Source organism: Aedes albopictus, chromosome 2 (assembly GCF_035046485.1).
Source record: "Aedes albopictus strain Foshan chromosome 2, AalbF5, whole genome shotgun sequence".
Taxonomy (NCBI): domain Eukaryota; kingdom Metazoa; phylum Arthropoda; class Insecta; order Diptera; family Culicidae; genus Aedes; species Aedes albopictus.
In genome coordinates, this window is record NC_085137.1 from 384,908,299 (window position 1) to 384,929,029 (window position 20,731).

At 39.9% G+C, this 20,731-nt stretch overlaps 1 protein-coding gene across 9 annotated transcripts in view; it reads right to left on the reverse strand.

The window, feature by feature from the left end:
• Positions 1 to 515: 515 nt before the first annotated feature.
• LOC109402722 (inositol 1,4,5-trisphosphate receptor) overlaps positions 516 to 20,731 on the reverse strand; it is a 198,128-nt gene continuing 177,912 nt past the window's right edge. For all 9 annotated transcript variants that reach the window (XM_062853144.1, XM_062853143.1, XM_062853146.1 and 6 more), the window contains 6 exons: positions 13,334 to 14,038; positions 10,053 to 12,558; positions 9,653 to 9,990; positions 7,977 to 8,738; positions 7,754 to 7,915; positions 516 to 2,777 (listed from right to left, as the gene is read on the reverse strand). In XM_062853144.1, the coding sequence (XP_062709128.1) occupies positions 2,691 to 2,777; positions 7,754 to 7,915; positions 7,977 to 8,738; positions 9,653 to 9,990; positions 10,053 to 12,558; positions 13,334 to 14,038 (4,560 nt within the window). In that variant the 3' untranslated portion in view covers positions 516 to 2,690. The remainder of the gene's footprint in view (positions 2,778 to 7,753; positions 7,916 to 7,976; positions 8,739 to 9,652; positions 9,991 to 10,052; positions 12,559 to 13,333; positions 14,039 to 20,731) is intronic.

The following is a 20,731-nucleotide window of genomic DNA, read 5'->3' on the forward strand; positions in this document are numbered from 1 at the left end:
TCAATAATTTAACTTTGGAAGCATAACTTCTAGTTACTCATTTAGTACCGTAAACCGGGGTCAAATTGATCTCCGGGTCGAAATTGATCACACGTTTTTCCGTTAGATAAAGCATGTTTAAAAAAATGTCATATCAGGTATCGTACTGTTTAAATCTGATATTAAGAGATATTTGTAAGGAAACTATTCAAAATATACTTTATCTAACTGAAAATCGTCTGATCAATTTCGACCCGGATATCAATTTGACCCCGGTTTACGGTACGTCTTCGGTGCCTATAATAGCTTAAAAATAACATTCGAATAATATGTAGTAGCTGAACCAAAGTATTTACCAGCTATTCATACAATTTTATATACGTTTTAAGTTCGAAAAGGAGGACATTTCGAAGGAAAATGAGGTCATTCGATTTTTGATCAAAAAGGGGGACATGTCCTCCTTTAGGATACCATATGGTCACCCTAGACGAGACGCGCGGGATTTCTTTCAATATTATCCAAAACAACGCGACGGGTTCAATAATAGGCATACATACTTTGCGTTACGTATCGTATATTTTTCAGTATTATTCAAGAAAGGTGCTATCCAACTATCGAAAGAGAACGAATCGGGTTTCGTTCGGCACTCTTCTCTGCGAACCCTAACATAAACTAACCGAAATTATTCTACGTAACAGTGTAACAACTATTGTTTTCTTCTCTTCCATGTAGTCTGCTTATGACTAAACTGAAAAGTTACCGTGCTCTATAAATCTAGGCAAAAGTTTGATTCGATTGGTAGGTACCTACATATATGCATTAGAAGCGTTTAAGGCCCCTTAGCGTGTCAGCTCAAATTTTACTCTTATTATTTGATTCTTATTCCAAACAATCATCAAGCACGATAGTAGTTGTGAAGCCTTTCTATACCAATTTCATAAACAAACAAACAAAAATAGCACCTCTTTGTCTCGGTACCTCCAATGTAAACATTTCGAGAATCTGAATCATTTGAAAGCAACTCAGGCAATAAACTACTCTACTTCAATGAATAACAAGGAAACATATCCAAATGTCACGAAAAATGTTAGATTTTTTATGTAACAAGCTAGAAATGATCCAAATCTTTTTGTACGCTCTCCCACTGTTTATGCTTGCTGCAACAGCAGTGCTGGCGGACCGCTTGGTGAAGATTTCGTAAATTATAATGCTTTGATTATTTTACTAACAATTGTGGTAAAAAAGTTAAAAAATAATCACCCCACAAATTATTTTTGATTTTATGACGCATAACCAATGTGTTTGACTGGATTTACTAATTGATTTCGATCAATTTCATTGATGCTTTGGCCAGCAGGATCGACATCACTGCGTGCAATGATCGATGATTGTGCGCGCCAAAAGACACCACCGCGCTGCCGTTGTCGTCGTTGGTACTGCGGTGGGTGGTAAACACCGCCAACCACATTTTTAATGCGGTCGAAACAAATCGTTAAAAATTTCTACTTTCGAGTGAACTAATGCTTAGAAATCGTGATTACTTGGAAAGAGGCTTGTATTTGAAGTAGTGTGAATACATTTTTATGCCGAATATCTCGCGTGAAATTGATTATTTTATAGAATAAGATAAGTGTCGATTTTTTACAAATATGTATTGGTGCAAAGTTGTGTAAAGTTGATTTCGGTCAATGATTTTGAAGAAGCCATTTTGCGATGACACGCTAAGGGGCCTTAACAACAAATAGTTTGAGAGTTTTTACAGTTGTTTTTTTTTTTTAATTTCACTGGAGTGTCAGTTCAGGAAATAAAGCATAGCCAAATAAGAACAGCGTTTAAATAATCGATCAACTAAGTTGGAAGCGTGAGCATTTCGTTAATAAGCCATTATTTTGTGCTTAGAGCTAGCTGTAAAAGATATAAATTTCGATAGAAGAATGTCAAAAAACTAAAGTTCTAAGAAGAGCAAACAAATATCACATTGCGAAAGGGAATTTACAGCTCCAATGTAAAGGGTTAGAGACATTCAATGATAAAAGAAAGCTTTTTGTGGGAATGATGAAGAAAAATGTAGCACAGTCTAATAGAATTAAGCTTTGATTAATGATTGTATAAATGGTATTGTCGTTGAAAAGGTAAACCGTTAACAATAAGGTATAAGGGGATATCCAAAAGATGAACTTCGATAAAACCATTAATCTTCTTGTAAGTTCGACTAAAATTCGTTGGTAAAGTACAGTCTACTCGGTACGGGTAAGTCAGTTAGTAGATAGTTAATTGAAATGTTGCGAATTAGTTACAATTAGTACATAATTGAAAAAGACAACCACAAACGTACATTGTATTTCTGATATTGACATTAGTTGTTAGGCTACTGTTTCATATTTACGTATGACAAATGCACTACATTACCTACGGTTTGCTATAACAATATAACATCAATAATGATACTCAAGTTTGAGCTTTTCATTCGCTGACTAAATCACATTTTGGAACAGTGCACAGATTTCTTGATTCAAAGTTAACTACTGTTATTAGTTGGATCACAATACCAATGGATGCACGTGCCATGCTAGTAGATTTTTTTTCTAAATGTTTTAACTAATTTACAAAAAAAAAATATAGACTTTTTACACATTAAATGCCACAAGGTTTAGGTTGGATGGGCGGCTTAGGCTTCATCTTCTATCCTAGAGATTTTCGGATGGTGAACATCAAATTTGCGGATAGAACTGGTAGGATGTTGATGTGGTTGGATTTAACAGTGCATGACGTTGGCGCTGTTTTCTCTGCTCAGTCATCTGTGAATAAAGAAAGGAAAGGAGTGTTATTATTTCAATCAAAACATCGATACAAATTGAGGGGCCCAGATGCAAAGGGGTGTAAGTGATCGTTTTGTCGATTTTGATATGAGCATATCAAAAAATTCTTCAGATTCCAACCTTTCAGGAACTTTCTTACTTTGGTTTTACAATGATTAGAAAAATTACAATAAATCGGAGAAAATTTGGTCGATTTTGCGACTCCATACATTTTGTATGGAATGAAAAATTGGTTAAAAACTTTAAACCTCATTTACTCGTAAGCGGGTTTTTGTCACTTACACCCCTTTGCTTATAACCTGCTCAATTACAATCTTTTTTCACACTGTGCTGTAATGCCAGAAATTACAACTCAACAACGCTTCTACCATGCTTTATCGCAGTTGAGAAACTCTCGTATCGTATCCGTCAGTTGTGCGATTGGCCTCCACCGCCAGCACCACAAAATTCGAGATTTTTGCAAAGTGTTGTACAAAATACAACTGCGCGATCATTCAAGGGTTAACTTCCCTCAGTCTGTTGACGTTCAAGGTATATCTCATAATTTGAATCTCCTTGCAATTGACAATCAATAGTCCTGTTCAACTGTTCAACGATGTACATAAGTTGAACTTACTCGAACCCAGTAGGAAATTTAGGACCCGGGTTTTAACATTAACAGCAATATCATTCCAATAATGGAGCATTTGTTCAGTAATAAGGATTCTAGTATGTTCCTTGCAACCAGCACTTATCAGTCTTTGAAGAGTTAGTACATACATGGATCCCTAACCCAATTTGATTTCCTTTTAATTAAGTTTAGCCTCGGATGGGGAGGTTTTTAACTATTTGCAAAGTAAAGTTGGTTAACTTAGTTTTTATTCAGAGACTGTAAGTCACCAAGACACCGGTAGGAAGGACTAAATACTATGATTCCATGAATTACCAGAACCCATATTCCAAAATTCAAAAATAGGACGAAACTAGATTTCGGTTTCGTAGATCTTACTCCGTAACACAACCCAAAAAGGTGATCTACCCACGTTACGGGTTCCGTTAAAGATCGAGCATCTTTTAATCCCCCTCAACCATTCATTCCTCGCCACGGGTCGCCTTACACCTTGGATTGGGGTCCCCTGTTTGGTGGACTTTTATCCTCGGAACAGGGGGTCCATAGTGCTATCCTAAGCCGGCAGCTACACGGGCAAGTGGCATAAACAGCACGCCAAAAATGGTGATCTAAAATCACAGAAATACCTATTATATTTAATAGTGCCTGAATACAGAATGAGCAAACCCAAGTCGACAAACGACAAAATGTGGTCTTCATGGGTATCGATTCAACCAGAAAATGAAATATGTCCATTCGTATTTCCAAATGACAACGGGTTTCACTCAAAGTACAGTAGACGCTTTATAACTGCAACATGATCACGTTACATTTATCGAATAAAGCTAAATATCTGCAACAGCTAACAAATGTCAAAGAACTGTCAGTTGCTGCCAAATGTAGTCAAAGGTAGCGATAACTGTAAACTTGTTGCACTTAGCGAACTTTCAGTTGAAAAGCACAGTATTTAAACAGTTTGCACCGAACAAACGTCTGCTGTATATCACATGGCGACCGTGACAGAAATCAGATCTAGCATATCAAGTTTTGATCTTGCTACTTTCCTGCCTGGATGCTTTTCCTGAGTGCAGAATTTCTTGGTTTAGATTTTTTTATAGGATCTAAGTGTCGTGTCGTTTATAGTGTCCATTTATTAATTTTGCTTTTGAGGAGTACAATTCAAAAACTGAGTTTGGCATAAAATCCAATCCGAAAAACTTTTTCAACTAGGTAAAATCCAAACTATAAACAGACAACTATCCATCAAAAATGCATCTTCATGAAAATATTGGCAATAACTCAGACGAGATATGCAATTTGTTTTCTATTTTTTTTTCAACAGAATTATACGACTTTTTCTGAAGAAGATCGAGATCGAAATTATTTTGACTTCCTTCCAGAACTCGAGAGAAACGTTGGAGTTAAACATATAAAAGTACAAGAAATCATAGAAGGTTTAAAAAATTTTGATGCTTCCAAAGGTCTAGGACCTGATGGAATTCCACCTGTATTTTTGAAAAACTTAGCAGTTGAATTAACAGCGCCGCTATTCTGGCTTTTCAATATGTCCTTAAAGTCTGGCAACTTTCCTAAGCTATGGAAAATTTCGTACTTGGTACCTATTTTTAAAAGCGGCAGAAAATCAGATGTAAGCAACTATCGAGGGATTGCCATTATCTCTTGTATTCCCAAACTGTTTGAAGCAATTATCAATGAGAAATTATTTGAGCAAACCAAAAACAGAATAACGAATATGCAGCACAGATTTTTCAAAGGGCGCTCAACCAATACTAATTTAATTGAATTCGTTAACTACTCATTGCTATGGCTATGGACAACGGAAACCATGTTGAAGCAAAAAATTCCTAGTGATAGAGCAGCGTCCATGAATTATGTCATGTTTTTGAGGGGCACATAGGTAGAGTGAATCGTGAAAAATAATAAAAGATGTTGTTATCTTCACTACGGGAAACGACATTGCTCATATATATTACGTGACTTCATTTATGGACTTGTTCTAGCTTGTCTAAATAAGTAACACTTCAAGCCATAAAGAACATTTTTTCACCATTGTTCGAACGACACCGGCTCAGGCAAGACACGCTGCGATTATTAAAGTGCTTCTAAAATCAAATTCAATGACGAACATCATGTTTTCTGACGAAGAGAACTTTGCTGGATTTGACGATGGAGCTTTGGAACATCCAACCTCGGAAGTACTGAAATCGTCAAAGGGGAACGACGTTTTGGTCTACAGTGGGTATATATTTTACCAAAACCGAAAACCGGTAAGTAAACATCACGTGGTCGATGACATAACCTTTAAAAAGTGGCAATTCATTTTTCAATTTTTTATTGTAGATTGATGGAAAGCACTATTAGGAGTGCAAAGGACGTTCACATGGCCCCAATGAATCGAAATGTGCAGCCCGGCTGGTCACCGAGAAAACATCAACTGGTCACAAAATCCTATCACAGACGGTTACTAAAAACCACAACCATGAGCTCGATCCCGGGCACGTCGTCCAGATGAAATATCGTACACAACTGAAACGACGGGCAAAGGAGGACACGGCCGGGCCGGCAAAGGTCACACGACATGCATCACCATCATATCCAGATTCCGTCCACAAGCAATTCAACTCGGCGGGCGGCTCCACTGAAAGTCATCCAACGTGCGCGGTCTACTAATGTTCCGCAAGAAAAAGAGCCCGTAGACCTCGATACGTTTGAGGTTCCAGAAACTTTGCAAAAAAGCATCAATGGCGATAAGTTTCTGCTTGCCGATGTACGTAATGGATCTGAAAGGGCCCTTATTTTCGGGACTACAGATAGCCTAACACGATTGGCCGGCGCCAAATATTGGGTGATGAACGGTACATTCGATAGTGTGTCATGCTTATTTAAGCAGCTGTTTATCATCCACGAATCGTGCGCCCCTACTCATAACCACACTTTTCCATTGATTTATGTTTTGATGACCAACAAGAGTGAAGCGCTGTACCGAAAGGTTTTTTCAGCTCTAATCGACACAGCGACTGATGCAGACATCGACTTGAATCCATCGACAATACTATCGGATTTTGAAAAAGCAATCATCAATGCCTGCCAATTGGAATTCCCGGAGGCAGCAGTCAATGGTTGCTTTTTTCATTTCAGCATGAATCTTTGGAAGCATATCTCAAGAAGTTGCCCCAGTCCAAATGACTGAATTTTTTCCCTACGTCGAAGTAATTTATGTGTGTGGCAGATCGAGGAAGGCAACCACAAATGGCCGTGTGACTCGCGTAGCTCCGCTGTATGCACCAGATCTTTGGTCAATTTATGACAGCATTCTCAATCGTATTCCGAAGACTACCAATCAAATTGAAGCGTGACATCACCGTTGGAGCACTCTGGTTGAAAGACACGTGGAGCTATTGAATATTATTGAAGAGTTCCTGCTAGAAGAAAAGTGTACGCGGGGTCAGATCATGGCATATTTGGCGGGCACTTCAAGCAAGGAAGACTGACTAATCAACAGACCAAAGATAAGGTTTTAAAAATCGTTGAGAACTTTCAGAACTACACAACCAATGACTATCTTCAAGCTGTTGTAGCGCATATAAAGACGAAAGGTAAATAAGTAAGCGAAGAACGGGCACATAAATGTCATGTTAATGTTTTTCATGTATATAATAATATATCAACTGTCAGTATGTTAACTATTGTAAAAATAACGGATTTTTTTATGTGGTGATATATAAAATGTAAATATATTTATTTTTGTTCAAGTTAAATGTATTGTAAATTTTGATTTCAGAAATACATAACAAAATAATGTTTGTATGAATTAAAAACAGACTGACATTTCGCTTTTGTGTTATTCTAGCTCAAAAAAAAAATTGAGATACACACTGTACTAAAATCGTTTTTATGCCAAACGTACCAGACCCAACACAAAGTACATGCTGGTAAACGGAACCGAACACGGCCGGATCAGTCTGAGTGGTAATGTTACGATAGATGGGGATCAGATACCTTCGAGGTGGTAGAAGAATTCGTCTATCTCGGATCCTTACTGACGGCTGACAACAACGTGAATCGTGAAATTCGCAGGCGCATCATCAGCGGAAGTCGGGCCTACCTAGGGTGCTCATTATGCCCCAGCTCCCAAACGCGATTTTATACATTTTTTAAACATTTAATTTTGCACCATTCAATACTTCTTTCGGAGTTTCAATGAATGACAATTTAAGGTTCAAATAAGGATTATACGTCAAAATTGCACAATGATTTCGATTAATTTACTGCATTTGATGACAAAATCCTTAAGAAGCTGCTTATTATGCCCCGCCTACCCCTAAGCATGTCTTACTTAACGTACCTTATTCTCCAGTTCCATAATTTGAGCAGTCAATTCCCGCACGGCAATGTGATTGGTCTCCAGCAGATTCTTCAGGCTTCTCAGCTCGATCTGCTCGCCGTCCCCGTCCACTGCAGCCAGCGACATGGCACGCAACCGTGGGAACCAATCCTGGATGTTTGCCTGAAAACAAGTTAGAAGACTTTCAGCATCAACCTTGGATATTTGGTCGACCTCAACTTACCTTCACCATAGCGTGCACATAGCTCTCCGGCCCGGTGAACTCCGTCGGATCCTTCACCTTGACCAGCACAATAAAGTACAGATAGTGCCACATGTTGTGCTCGTTCTTGATGTGCTCCTCGAAGCTGACCGTTTTGTTATCGAAAGCCGATCGGTTCAGCCCACAGATGAAGCAGGTGTTCTTCAGTATCAGCTCCTTTTGCTGCTTTTCGCTTCTCAGATCGGCAAAGGTGTCGATGATGACACCAAAGATCAGATTCAGCACAATAATGATGACGATGAAGAAGAACAGCAGATCGTAAATCACCCGTGGCACGAAGAGCGTTTCCTTCCGGCTGGGTGCCCGGAGAATGTCCCCTATACCGCCACCATTCCGCAGGCCCTGATTTAGTGTTGTGATGATGCACATCACCATGGAATCGCAGCCACGTTCCTTCATCTCATCGCCACCACCTCCTCGATCGCCACCGTCATCCGGCTGGGGTTGGGTACAAAATGGGGGTGGGCTCCCTTCGATCAGCGCTTCCGGAAGCATGTGGCTTCGTTCGGGTTCGTTGCATCCTGTGGCCTCCGATTCGGGCGCTACGAATTCTTCATCCACCGGAACAAGGAAGTCGTCCCGGAAGAACATGTACCCGATGATGGAGAACATGTACACCAGGATTAGGGCGAGCACGGCGGTCAATATGATGGAACGACCGTTTCGAGTTACGGATCGTATCACGTTCAGCAGGGTTTCCTCTCGGTAGACTACGTCGAAAAGCTGAAATATGTAGTAGAAAATAAAATAATCTGTTTCAACATGAAGCTTAGGGTGGGGCGGGGCAAGATGGGTCGCGGGGCAAGATGGGTCAGTGCCATTTTCGGGCGCATTACTCATGTTTTGATTATGTTAATAATTTTGTTAGATGACCAGCATGAATATACAAAAGTTTGGGACATTGATTGAGAAATTATTCACTCTCATTGGAAATACAAAATAAAATGGTTTTTTGCCATTTTTCTTATGCGATACATTCCATATATTCTCCATATAAACGGCCGCGGGGCAAGATGGGTCACCTTCAATTTTGAGCGTATTTTTGGAGCATTCAAAAGTTATTTATTTTTTATTACAAGACTATCTCATAAATGACTTCAATCAAGCGGAATAAACGCTCAAAATTATAACATAAAATTATGATAATTTTTTAGTAAAAACATCGATTTTCAAGTCGCCTCAGGACCACTCAAATCGTAAAGTTTTTTATATTCCAAATAAATTTATAAAATGTTTACTAGTAGCTCTTGTTTACTCAGTATGGGTATGGAGTATATTTGAATGTGGAACAAATCTTATATTTTGACGTTTTTCGTTGAGAAAATGTTGATTACTTAAAAGGTGACCCATCTTGCCCCGCACTTTTTTCACGGCACAAAATCGATCACTTTTTAAAACTGCTTGTTTAACATCATATTTTGTATTTAATGAACTTTTTATCGACTTTTAGCATAGCTAACTAGTGTATTAAAGAGTACCGGACGAATGCAAACCAATCCGATTTGTATTTACGAAGTTATGGCGATCCATCCTTATGCGACCCATCTTGCCCCGCTCCACCCTATATACACTTGAATTGACCAAGGTTTCAGTTTCAGAATGTGCATTTATACAAAAACAGTTTGAACGATACTCACCAATATCGAGAAGAAGAACGGATGCAGTAGCACACCGAAAACACAGAACGACAGATACCCGAAGTGGTACAGTAGTTCTGCATCCGTGATGATCGACAGAAGATTCTTCTCCAGCGTCCCGTAGTTACCCATCAAACTAATGATGTGTACACCTTTCATGATGACCGTTGCGCACCCGAGCAACCACACGGTTGGCTCCGGTCCACAGGAGAATATCAGCCGCAATATGAGCGCTACCACAAACGTTCGAATGCCCGATTGTCGCGGAAGTGTGATAACGATGACCAACGAAACGAGCGTCACGATCCAAATCAGGGACGATAGATGAAAGCTTAGCTCTGTAAATTGTAAAAAAAATGTAATGTTATCTGAAGATATGCGAGAATACCAAGTTCCTTACCAGGCACACTGTTTTCGAAAGGATAGAAGAACGCCACAATCAGATTCATCAGGACGGCCAGATTGAACAGAATGTTGCTCCACAGCGACATGTAGCTACTGACCCAGAACAGGGCCGGTTGGCCACGCAACTTTTTCTGCCACTTCATCTCGTTGAACATGGCCTCATGGCGATCGAAAAAGTCCGCCACCTTGCTGCCCTGATCGTCCCGTTCGGCCGTATTCAGAACGCGCACTTTGGTGTCCTTCGTTAGGTACTCGCAGATTTCCGGAATCGGGAACACAATTTGTTCCAGCGTGCGATCGTGCCGCACGATTTCGATCTGCGCCGTGTGAGTTTGGTAGAATAGGAGGGCTTGATTCACCTTCGTGTTGGCTTTGGTGGTGCTCGCGGGTATAGGCGGAGGCAGGCTGATTCCGGTTCTGGTTTCAGTATTGGCAGACGGAGCGCTATAGGTATCGATTTTCAGTAGGTTGGCCAGTTCCTTGTTATGTTGGGCAAGCTGATGGCAGAGGATGTAGATGTTGTGACCGACTTCCTTCGGAGAGACGCCCATGTCATCATCATCGTTCTGATCATCTGCAAGATCATGCTTCATGCTGTAGTTATCATCCCCATTTCCATCGCCTTGATTGAGCAGCAGCAGGATGTTCTCGTCCTGGTGGTATGCCCGGCATGCCACGTCGACCAACTGCTTGGGATTCATGTTGGCTAAGATTCGCTCCGCGTTTTCGCTATCTCCTCGGGACTCCATGATCGCGAGTAACAACTTGGAAGCGTTGTTCTTCAGTTCCAGAACCAGGTCCATTCGGTTCTTGCCCAACGGATTGATATCGTTCAAAATTAGTGCGGTGATGATGTCCAGCCCGTTGGACTCGTGCGTGGCAATGCAGTTCTGGTTGTCATGGCAAGGTCCTTGGCAGTATTCCGTAAGGGTTTCCAAGGTCTGATTGATCAGCGACACATTGTTTTCGTTTATGTACAGCCCCAGAAGGCCTAAACCTCCCGTAGTCGATCCACAAATACAGTCGAGGAACATCAGAGTTTCCGAAACAAGATTGTAGTTCGTTTTGTTATTCTGATTCCTCAGCAAGTTCTGCAGCTCTGGATTGTGGTTCTCGCAAAGCAGCTGCAGAAATCGGAGAATCGGTTGCATCACAAGAACCTTGTTTGACAACTTGTTGTTCTCATCTTTATCCTTATGCTTCTCTAATTTCTCCGCCAGAATGTCTTCAAGAGCCGATGTTCCTATGCTCATCAAGGCATTGTCATCTCCGTTCTCGGAATTTGTTCCATCCGAGGCTGCTGCTAAATTCCTAGCGTTGATATAGGACTGCTGAGTAACCAAAGCCGCGTTCTGCAACTCTTCCTTGAACTCATCCGTAATCACAATTCCGTTAACCTTGTTCACATTCTTCCTCTGGATCTTGTCGAAATCCTTCCCATCCGATTTACTCTCATTCGCCTTATTAGCCGCCATATCCGAAGTGTTCACCGTCACCGTAGACTTGATCTCCTGCTGGGAATCCTTCATCTTATCAAAGAACACCTTGAAGAACGACTGGCTCAGATCATTACTCAAAAATTTATTATACATTCCCTTCTGAATGATCGGATTTCCTCCCTCCAGCAGTGCTATTCCCAGCTCGATCGCTTCCACGAATATCGAAGGTGAATTGATCGACTTGATCACGAGCTCTATCACAAGATCACTTGCTCCCTCCTTGTCCAAATCGTTCTGAACCTCGTGCAACGTCCGTCCTGCCCGTATAAGATACTTCGCCCCTGGTCCATGACTAATTGTGGCCAAAGGTAACCCAGCCGGTCCAGAACTCTGTTCAATCCCCTTCGTAACCTCACCAACCAACGCTGCGGGCAACGCCGGCTGAACAAACTCATGCCCAAAGTACCGCTTCAGCAAAATCGTTCGCAGGTGATCACCCTTATCGCCATATTCGCAATCAATCGTCATCATCTCTTTCAACGTTTTCAGTATCTTCACGCACAGTTTCTCTTCCTTCTCCTCCAGCAACTTTTCCGTATGCTTGATCAAATGCCGGATAAAGTCTCCACTTTCACACTTCTTCCTGGACTCCGTATTGACCGGGAACAACAACTCCGACTTGTACAGAATATCTACCAGCAACGACTGCTCTGCCTCAACCAATGGTTTCAGTTTATCCTCCAGCAGTGAAACAATGTCCTGCAGTCCCTCAATGATACTCCTATCCATCCGCATGATCTGCGACTGTGATCGCTCCATCTTGGTCTGCTTGGTAACCAGCAGCCACTTGCTAGTCTGGCGCGACAGCAGTGCCGTCTTGTTGAACATTTTGACCACCTGGTTTTCCAGATCGATCGGGATGGCAATTCCACGGGGTTTTGCCTTCTCCGAAAGCGTCCGGATGCAGTTCTCTACGTTAAACCGCTGCGAGGGCGAAAGCCACTTGCATTGCGTAAGCTTGAAGGATGATTGCAGGATTTTCACGAAAATTAGTTGCCGTTTCTGGAAAAGGGGAAACGAGAGAAGTTTGAGTACGGATTGATGTGAACCCATATAAATAAGCATATACATTGTCTAGCGAACTTCATTGATTGTTAGTGATTAAATAAATGCCAAACTTCGGGTTCAGTTCGTCGCGTTTTGATGATTTTTGCATGAGGTTATGGGTCCAGGTCCCCGACATCGTTGCGGTAACTTGCAAAATATCCACAAGGATACCTATCGTTTGAAAGCAAAAGTAGATCAAACTGCAGAATATCAGCGTAAAAATGGTAGCTTTCCAAGAAATACGTTTGCCCATAACTGGAGAACGCGAATTCCGAGCTGTGGATCCCACCGCCAACATTTCATTCAACTGCCACATCCATTACAGCGGCATTAATAGGGCAGAACGACAAGTTTGGTATTGGAAGACTAATGAAGATCTACTGTATGATCGGCGCTGGAGTAAAGCTACGTTGTATCCGTCAAGGTATCAATAAAGATTTGTATGTAATTGCAAAAAAAAACTCTTACTAGCAATACTTCACAAATTTAGCAATACGAAATACGGTTTCAAAGTTTGATCTTGCCTGAGAAAAGACAAACTTTCTGAGCATCGGTTGGCTAGTTTCGTTTAAACTGCACTGTCGTAGCAGCCGTTTCATCTGATACCTCCGTCCAGCCAATAATCGCTCTATAACATCGTCCACTACCGATGGACTTCGTCCCAGTGTCGGCTTATTCAATAATAAAGTTAGGATTGAAATTACCGCCAAAAGTTACGAATACTACTCACCTGTAGTGCCGTGCTCTGGTCCGAAAATTGACTGTTGAAAAAAGTCGTCAGGATGTTCATGATTTCGTTGCAGACATAGTTCTCCAGCTGACGATTCGTATAGCTTCCTCCTTTTACCACATTATTGATGTCGATCAAAAACGACTTCTCGAACAAACACCACATGTGATTAGAGGAATAGATCTCCTTCACCTCAACCTCCGTATCGATGTAACAGTGACACAGGAAATCCACGTACGCGACCTTCACCTCCGGGATACAATCCGAATGCGATATCATAGCCACAATGTCATCCAACGCCAGCAAACTATTGCACTTGATTTCCGTATAAACATTCTTACCCATCGTGCAACAAGCCAGCAGCTTCACCAGCTCGATGTGATACATCAAAGGGCTAGAATCCGCCAGTTCTCCACTGCTGTAGCTTCGCATCAACTCCACAAAGTAGTTAAACGAAGACTTGTCGTTGTAGAACACCAACACATCCTCGCCGGCGTTGACCAGTTCCTGCATGACCATATCCTGGCACTTGCGAATGAACTGGTTCTCCGCCTTGATGATCGTCTGCAGGAACTTCAGGTATTCCACATGGCGACCGTGAATCTCGATACAGTGGACAAAGTGCTGCACGACTTTGTCGCTTACTTCGTTGCACAGGTTTAGGTTGTCCTTGAAGATGGCGCAAACCGTTTCCGCCTCCAGGATCTACAATGGGAAGAAATGGCAAGGGTTGAGTTTTATTATGGTAAAGTACATTTCCATGGAGTTCGTTAAAATACTACACGATGCCTAGGATCTTTACCTAGCTAATAAGTCTAAAGTAAAGCTTGGAGCTTTACTTTCTTATAAAAAACGACAACTAAAATCAGCAATCAGCACCTTCGTAGTCCCGAATAACGTTTTATGTATGGAACATGCTTTTCTTAACCGGTTATCACCCAAGCTATCTAATTATTTTAGGAATCTTTGAAAGAATTTCAAAGAAATTCCTGCACTAAAGATGGAAGAAATTTTGGTAGCAATCCCTATAAGAATCTTTGTAGGATTTCCTAGACAAATTCCTAAAAAAAATACATAGCAAAATCCTAGAAAAATCCTGCAAGAATTCCCAGGAGAAATTCTGGGAGGAATTCTCGGGATGAATCCTGAGACTAATTTTTATATTCCAGCAAGAGGGGAGGGAATTTCAAAAAAAAAACTGGAAGATATAAAATTCCAGAAGGAAGCTGTGAAGAATCGACCGAACTGGCCGCAGGGTTTGATTCAAGTACCCGTCTAGATAGAAACCATGTCGTTGTGTGGTTAAGTAGGTAAAGAAGATACGTTGAACTTAGAAATCTAAACAAACACGAGAATCAATTCGATAGTTAAGATTATTCTTAAGCTAAAATCAATTCTGAATTTCTTATAAAAATAGTATTAAGGACAGACTTGTTAGAATCCCAAAATGGCTGCCACAATGACCGACTTTGCCACCTACTCACGATTTCGAGGGCACAAATCTATTCATAAACAAAACCAGTGCATCTGAGCTTCTTATTTTAAGCTTATTACAAGTGAGCATGAACAGAATAAATAAATTCACTATTGTTTGAAGCTTGCTTCTTGAGATTTGTGCGTCTAAAGTTCTGATGCACTGTTGTAGCGGAATTTCAAGACGTTTGTCCTTAAAATAGAACTGTTTATTGGTAAAAGTGAAAGCTTGTGGTTACACTGGGTATAAAGAGTTTCCTGAGTTGGAATTGAACGGTAAAAGTGTAGAACATAGGTTCCCAAACTTTCAGACCGCGCGACCCCCTTTTGCCAGCAGACGTAGGTTTCGCGACCCCCCCCATAGAAATTTCCTCATTGGATCTCTGTTACAGTTAATTTTTTTACTGTCTCTTGCGACCCCCTGGATGAAGGCCAGCGACCCCCCTGGGGGGTCGCGACCCACAGTTTGGGAAACCATGGTGTAGAACATAAGTGTTGTTTGGGTACTAATGTAGTTTCTATGATCAGGTCGCGAGGTAGTGCCCGTTTACATCCCTATTGAAACCCTATTGTGATAAAATCACATAATTTCTTCTTGCCTGAAATGTAAGTAAAATGTTAATTGATCAGCTAGTTTATGACATATAGTTCAATCTTTTAGACTGGTTTCGTAGCAAATTGCTATAGTTCGGCCAATTAAAGTCTTATCGTACGAAGTGCATAAGGAGAAACTATCTTGTAAGTCAGAACCAAATTTGTTAAAAATGAGTACAACTAAGTGAAAAAAATATTGCAGTTTTGAGCTGCTAAAAAACGTTAGTGTATTCCACAGAATTCCGAACAAAAACCCCAGGTCCTAGGGCAATAACTGGAATATCTGGAAGAAGCTCGAGTGGAATATCGGGAGGAATTCCTTAAGCAACACATGAATCCCGAAAAATCCCAAAAGGAGTTCTGAGAGAATCCTTGAAAAACTTCATGAAGAATTTTGGGCGAGATGCCTGGAAGAGTCTCGAAATGAATATTTGGACTAATTCTGAAAGAAACCCTGGTAGGAATCCCTATAGGATTATTATTATTATCTTTATTAACTAGATAAAGCCTGTATCCGCAATATTCGGGACACAGAAATACACCTCTAATTCTGCAATAGATACATTCAAATTGCTCAAATTTGGCGTAATAACATCTTGAGATGTGTTCATTTCACCTACAAAATTTCATGTGAATCGTTGCAGTACTTTTTGTTGTAGCAACGAAAGAGTAGAATGTGCGCCATTGAATTTTGTACAGACCCTAGTTTTGCTTGTCAGCGCTGTAACTTTTGAATTTGGCGAAGAAAATAGCTGAAATTTTGAACACAAACCTCTCAATCTACATTTGTTGCACAGGCAAAATTTCAAAAAAATCGATGCACTATCAACAATTTTATAGTCGAAACATGTATTGGGACTGAACGTGATTTTAGCCCCTCAGACAGCAATTAGTCAGCACCCCTTATTGTTTCGATTGTACTATTGAAAGTACTATATCAATAACCATCAAATTTTGCAGGCATAATAAACACATAATCAACTATCTTCAGTAGAAATTTCATGAAAATTGGCAGAGAAAATCAAAAGTTATGAATAGGCAAACATCGCACATGAAAAACACAAAAAAATTTTACTTACATTCACCCCTATAAACACCAGTAACTTTCAAATCAATTGATCAAAGTTGATGAAATTTTGCAAGAAAGTGTCTCTATAAGTATCAGAACTGCTAACGAAATTTCATTATTATCATCACAGAACTTTGAACTGTAGCGTAAAAGAACCATCTATTATGCGAATTGGTCATGATTGTACAAAATGCTTAAAACCATGTCTGTTTGTTTTTCATCCACAGTTAAAAGTAATGCATCGATTTTTATGAAATTTGGCACACATAATTAACATACACCAAAGAGTTCTCGGTCAATTATTTGGCCAATTTTACTGATTCATTACAGAGCTACAGCCGTACTTCTGTGTCCCGATTATTGCGGATACAGGCTTTATTCAGCCCAAGGCTGGTTCATCTCGGTAACATCCGTATAAGAATCTACAGAGACATTACGAAAAATCCCTGAAGAACGTGCTCAAATGATTCCCGGGAACAATCTCGGAAGAAATCCCAGTAAGATTTTTTTTTAAGAATTGGAGGGACAAATCTAAGAATTTGCGAAAGGGATCTTGGGCGTAATCTCGAAATAAAAATCTCTGAAAAATACTTGGAGCAAGTCTAAAAAAAATCTCAAAAAAAACCCAGCAGAAATCTTTTTATCCCACTCAAAGAATCCTTTAAAAATTTCGAAAAAAAACCTCGGATAAATCCTGAAAAATAAATCCTTGGAAATCCTAAGGACTTTCTAGAAACATCTCTGGAAGAAATTCGAATGTAATACCGGGCGCAAGCCTTGGAGACCTGGGAGGAATAAAAAACATAAAAAAGAACTCCTAAAGAAATCCTAAGATAACTCGCAGATAAAATCTCTGGAAGATTTCTTTAAAGAATTACTGAAAGAATACCTGGAATAAATTCCGGAAAAATCCTAGAAAAATACAGGGAGAATCTTTGGCGGAATCCATAATCTGGAAGAAACCCGGATGAAAACCTGGGACTAAGCCTGTGAGAAATTTTGGTAAGAGCAAACTCCAACAGGAATCCTGAAAGGAATTCCGGAATGAACCCCAGTTTCAAACTTTATATCCCTTATAATCCTAGACGTAATCCTTGCAGAAACTACGAAAAAAAATTTGAAGGAATCCTTCAAGGAAATTCTAGTAAGAATCTGGAAAAATCCCTGGAAAAATCTAGAAAAGAAATCTAGAAGGACTCTTCAAATAAATTTTGGAGGGGACCATAAAAGAACCCCGGAAAATCCCTGTAGAATTCCGAAAAGAAAATCCCGGAAAAATCTTGACGAGACCCTGGAACAATTTCTAAATTAATAGCTCGAGGATCTCGTGAGGAATCCCGGAAGCAATTCCTGGTTAGGCTTGGAAAAAAATGGTAGGGATCGCTATATATGAATCCTTGGAGGAATTGATGGAATCCAGGATGAAAACTATAAAATGAATCCTGGGAACTGAATTTTTGGAAGATTTATTGGATGGATCCGTAAAAAAAAAATCCATAGGAAATCACGGGAGAAACGTTGAGAAAAATCTTGGAAGAAGTATCTTCATGATTCCAGAAAATTGCTCATGGTGAAAACCAGGAAGGGAATCCTGACAAAATCCCTTCTAAGAATCTTCGGAGAAGTCTTTAGAGCAATCAAGAAAAAAAAAACTTAAAGGAATCCTAAAATAAAATTCCAAGCGAAATCCCTAGAGCAATCTTAAAGAATTCCTGCAAGAATCCCAGAAAAAATACTAGAACGAAACCTTTGAGAAATCTTGATAGAAAGCATTAGAAAAAAAAATGTAAATTAAAATATGAGAAGAATTTTGAAAAATAAAAATCGTATAGCAGAGTTTGCAGGAATCATCAAAGAAACCCTCAGGGTGAAATCGTGATGTAATCTTTATCCTTTTATAAGAATCCCTAGAGAAATCACGAAAAAAATCTCAAAGGAGTCTACAAAGAAAAATATAGAAAAAATCTCTGGAAGAATCACGAAAAGAATCCCTGAAGAAACTCGAAAATCGATGTAGGAATTCCAGTAGAATTATTGGAGAAATTCCGAAAAAAGTATCCAAACAAATCCCAGTGGAATTCTTAAAAGTACTGTAGGAGAGAAATCCATGTATCTCTATCCTCATGGCAATCCCTGGACTGATTCTTGAGGAAATATTGTTCGAGATCGCTATATGAATCAATTGATGAACTCCGAATAAAAATCCCTGAACGAATGCCGGAAGAAAAAATCCAAAACTATGAACCAATTCCATTAGGAGTTTTGAGAAAAAAATTTGAAAGAATTCCGAACAAAATCTTTGAGGAATCTTGAGATTAATCTTGGAAGGAATCTCTGGAGGAATCCCCAGAAAGAATCCCTAGACAAATTCTTGAAGGAATCCCGAATAATATTCATAAAGACAACCAGGAACAAATCCCTGGAAAATCCTGAGATGAACCCTGAGAGCAATCTTGGTATCCTTGTAATCTCTTGTAATTTTTTGGGGGAATTATAGAAAAATTATTTATCCAGAATCCTGAAAGACATTCTAAGAGCAGTTCTTAGAGTATTTGAAGGAATCCCAGAAGATGACAATGATACATATTGCCCTTTACTGGCATTTTACCAGATTCGCTTGTATGTCTGCTGAAACATACTGAAAAAACTTGTAAATGTTTTTTTTTTTCGAATGAGTGTAAGTTTCGTACCTTTTAATTCCGCCCTATGTTGCTTATCCTTTGACAGATACGCGTATTTCGACTACCACCTGTAATCTTCCTCAGTGTCAGTTATCCCGGCTTCTGTAGGCCTGCTCTGTGGCTTAGTTGGTTGAAGCGCCGGTCTGGCGATACGGAGTTGTGGGTTCGAATCCCACCAGAACGCGATTTTTTTCACAAATTTCTTCTCTCAATTTGTCAATTAGCAATATTTCGTGCCTTCTAATTACAAGTTTTTCCAGTATGTCCCAGAAGATAACCCTGGAAGAAATCCCTGGAATAAATTCTTGGAAGAATCCTAGATCGTTTGTTGACTCATTCTGGAGAAGAAACCTTGGTAGGCAGGAATCCCTGAAGGAAGTGAAGGAGCCCTTGGGAGAATCCCAAATAAAAATCACAGAAAAAATTCCAGGAAAATTCCAGAATGAACGCTGGCAGAATTCCAAAATAGAAAATTCTAGAGGTAATTTCTGGAGGAAGAATACTGGGAGTAATCTTTAAAGCTTTGTGCGAATCCCTGGAAGAATTTCTGGAAAAATTACCAAAAAATCGTTGAAGGAATACCGAAAGAAAATTCCAAGAGGAACCCCCAGAAGAATTTAGGGAGGAATCCCTGAAGGAATCCAAGTAGAAAATCATAAATAAATCCCTGGTGGATTTTCCTTAGGAATCCCTGGAAGAAATCCCGGATGAATACTGGGAGTAATCTTTATATGCTTATGGGATTACCAAATGATCTTTGGAGGTATTCTGAAACAAAATTTCCAGGAGGAATTTCGTGAAGAATTAATGAAGGAATCCCTTAAGGAATACCAGAAGAAATCTGTTAAATAATACCCGGAAGCAATCCGGAAATAAACCTTAAATGAGCATTGGAAGAAATTCCGGAGAAATTCCTGTAGGAACATCGGAAAGAATCCTCAAATAAATTTTTGAGGCACTCTCAGGAAGAGTCCCGGAAGCAATCCCTGGACTAATTCTAAGAGAAATTATGACAGCAACCCCTTTATGAATCTTTTAAGAAATTCCGAATAAAGATCCGTTGATTCATCGTGACCGGTAGGGTAGGGATCTCTAGAGAAATACCTGGAGAAACCTTTAAGAAAAATTTGAATAAAAATTCGTGAAGGAATCCCGGAATAAACCTCCATAATGAATCCCGGGTTCAATCGGTACAGACATCGGGAAGAATCCCTGAAGAAATACTGGGGAAACTATTGGAAGGAAGATGTCCCAGGAGCAATCCTGGAATGAATCTTTTGACAACTCCCGGGAAGAAACTCGCCGGATAGTTTATTTATAATGAATCCCGGGGAACATCCTTGATGGTATTCCGGAAGGATTAGTGGCAGGGATGCCGGGGGAGTCTTCAGAGAAATCCCAGAATAAATCTCTTGAGGAATCCCATGAATCTCCGGAAATTTCTAGGAAGAGTTTGTAGATAATCCGTCAAGAAATCTTTAGAATTCCTAGAGGCATCCATCCTGGAAGATGTTCATGAAATAAAAAACTGTAGAGAATCATGAAGGAATCCCTACAGTTACCCTGGAAGCATCTCTGGGC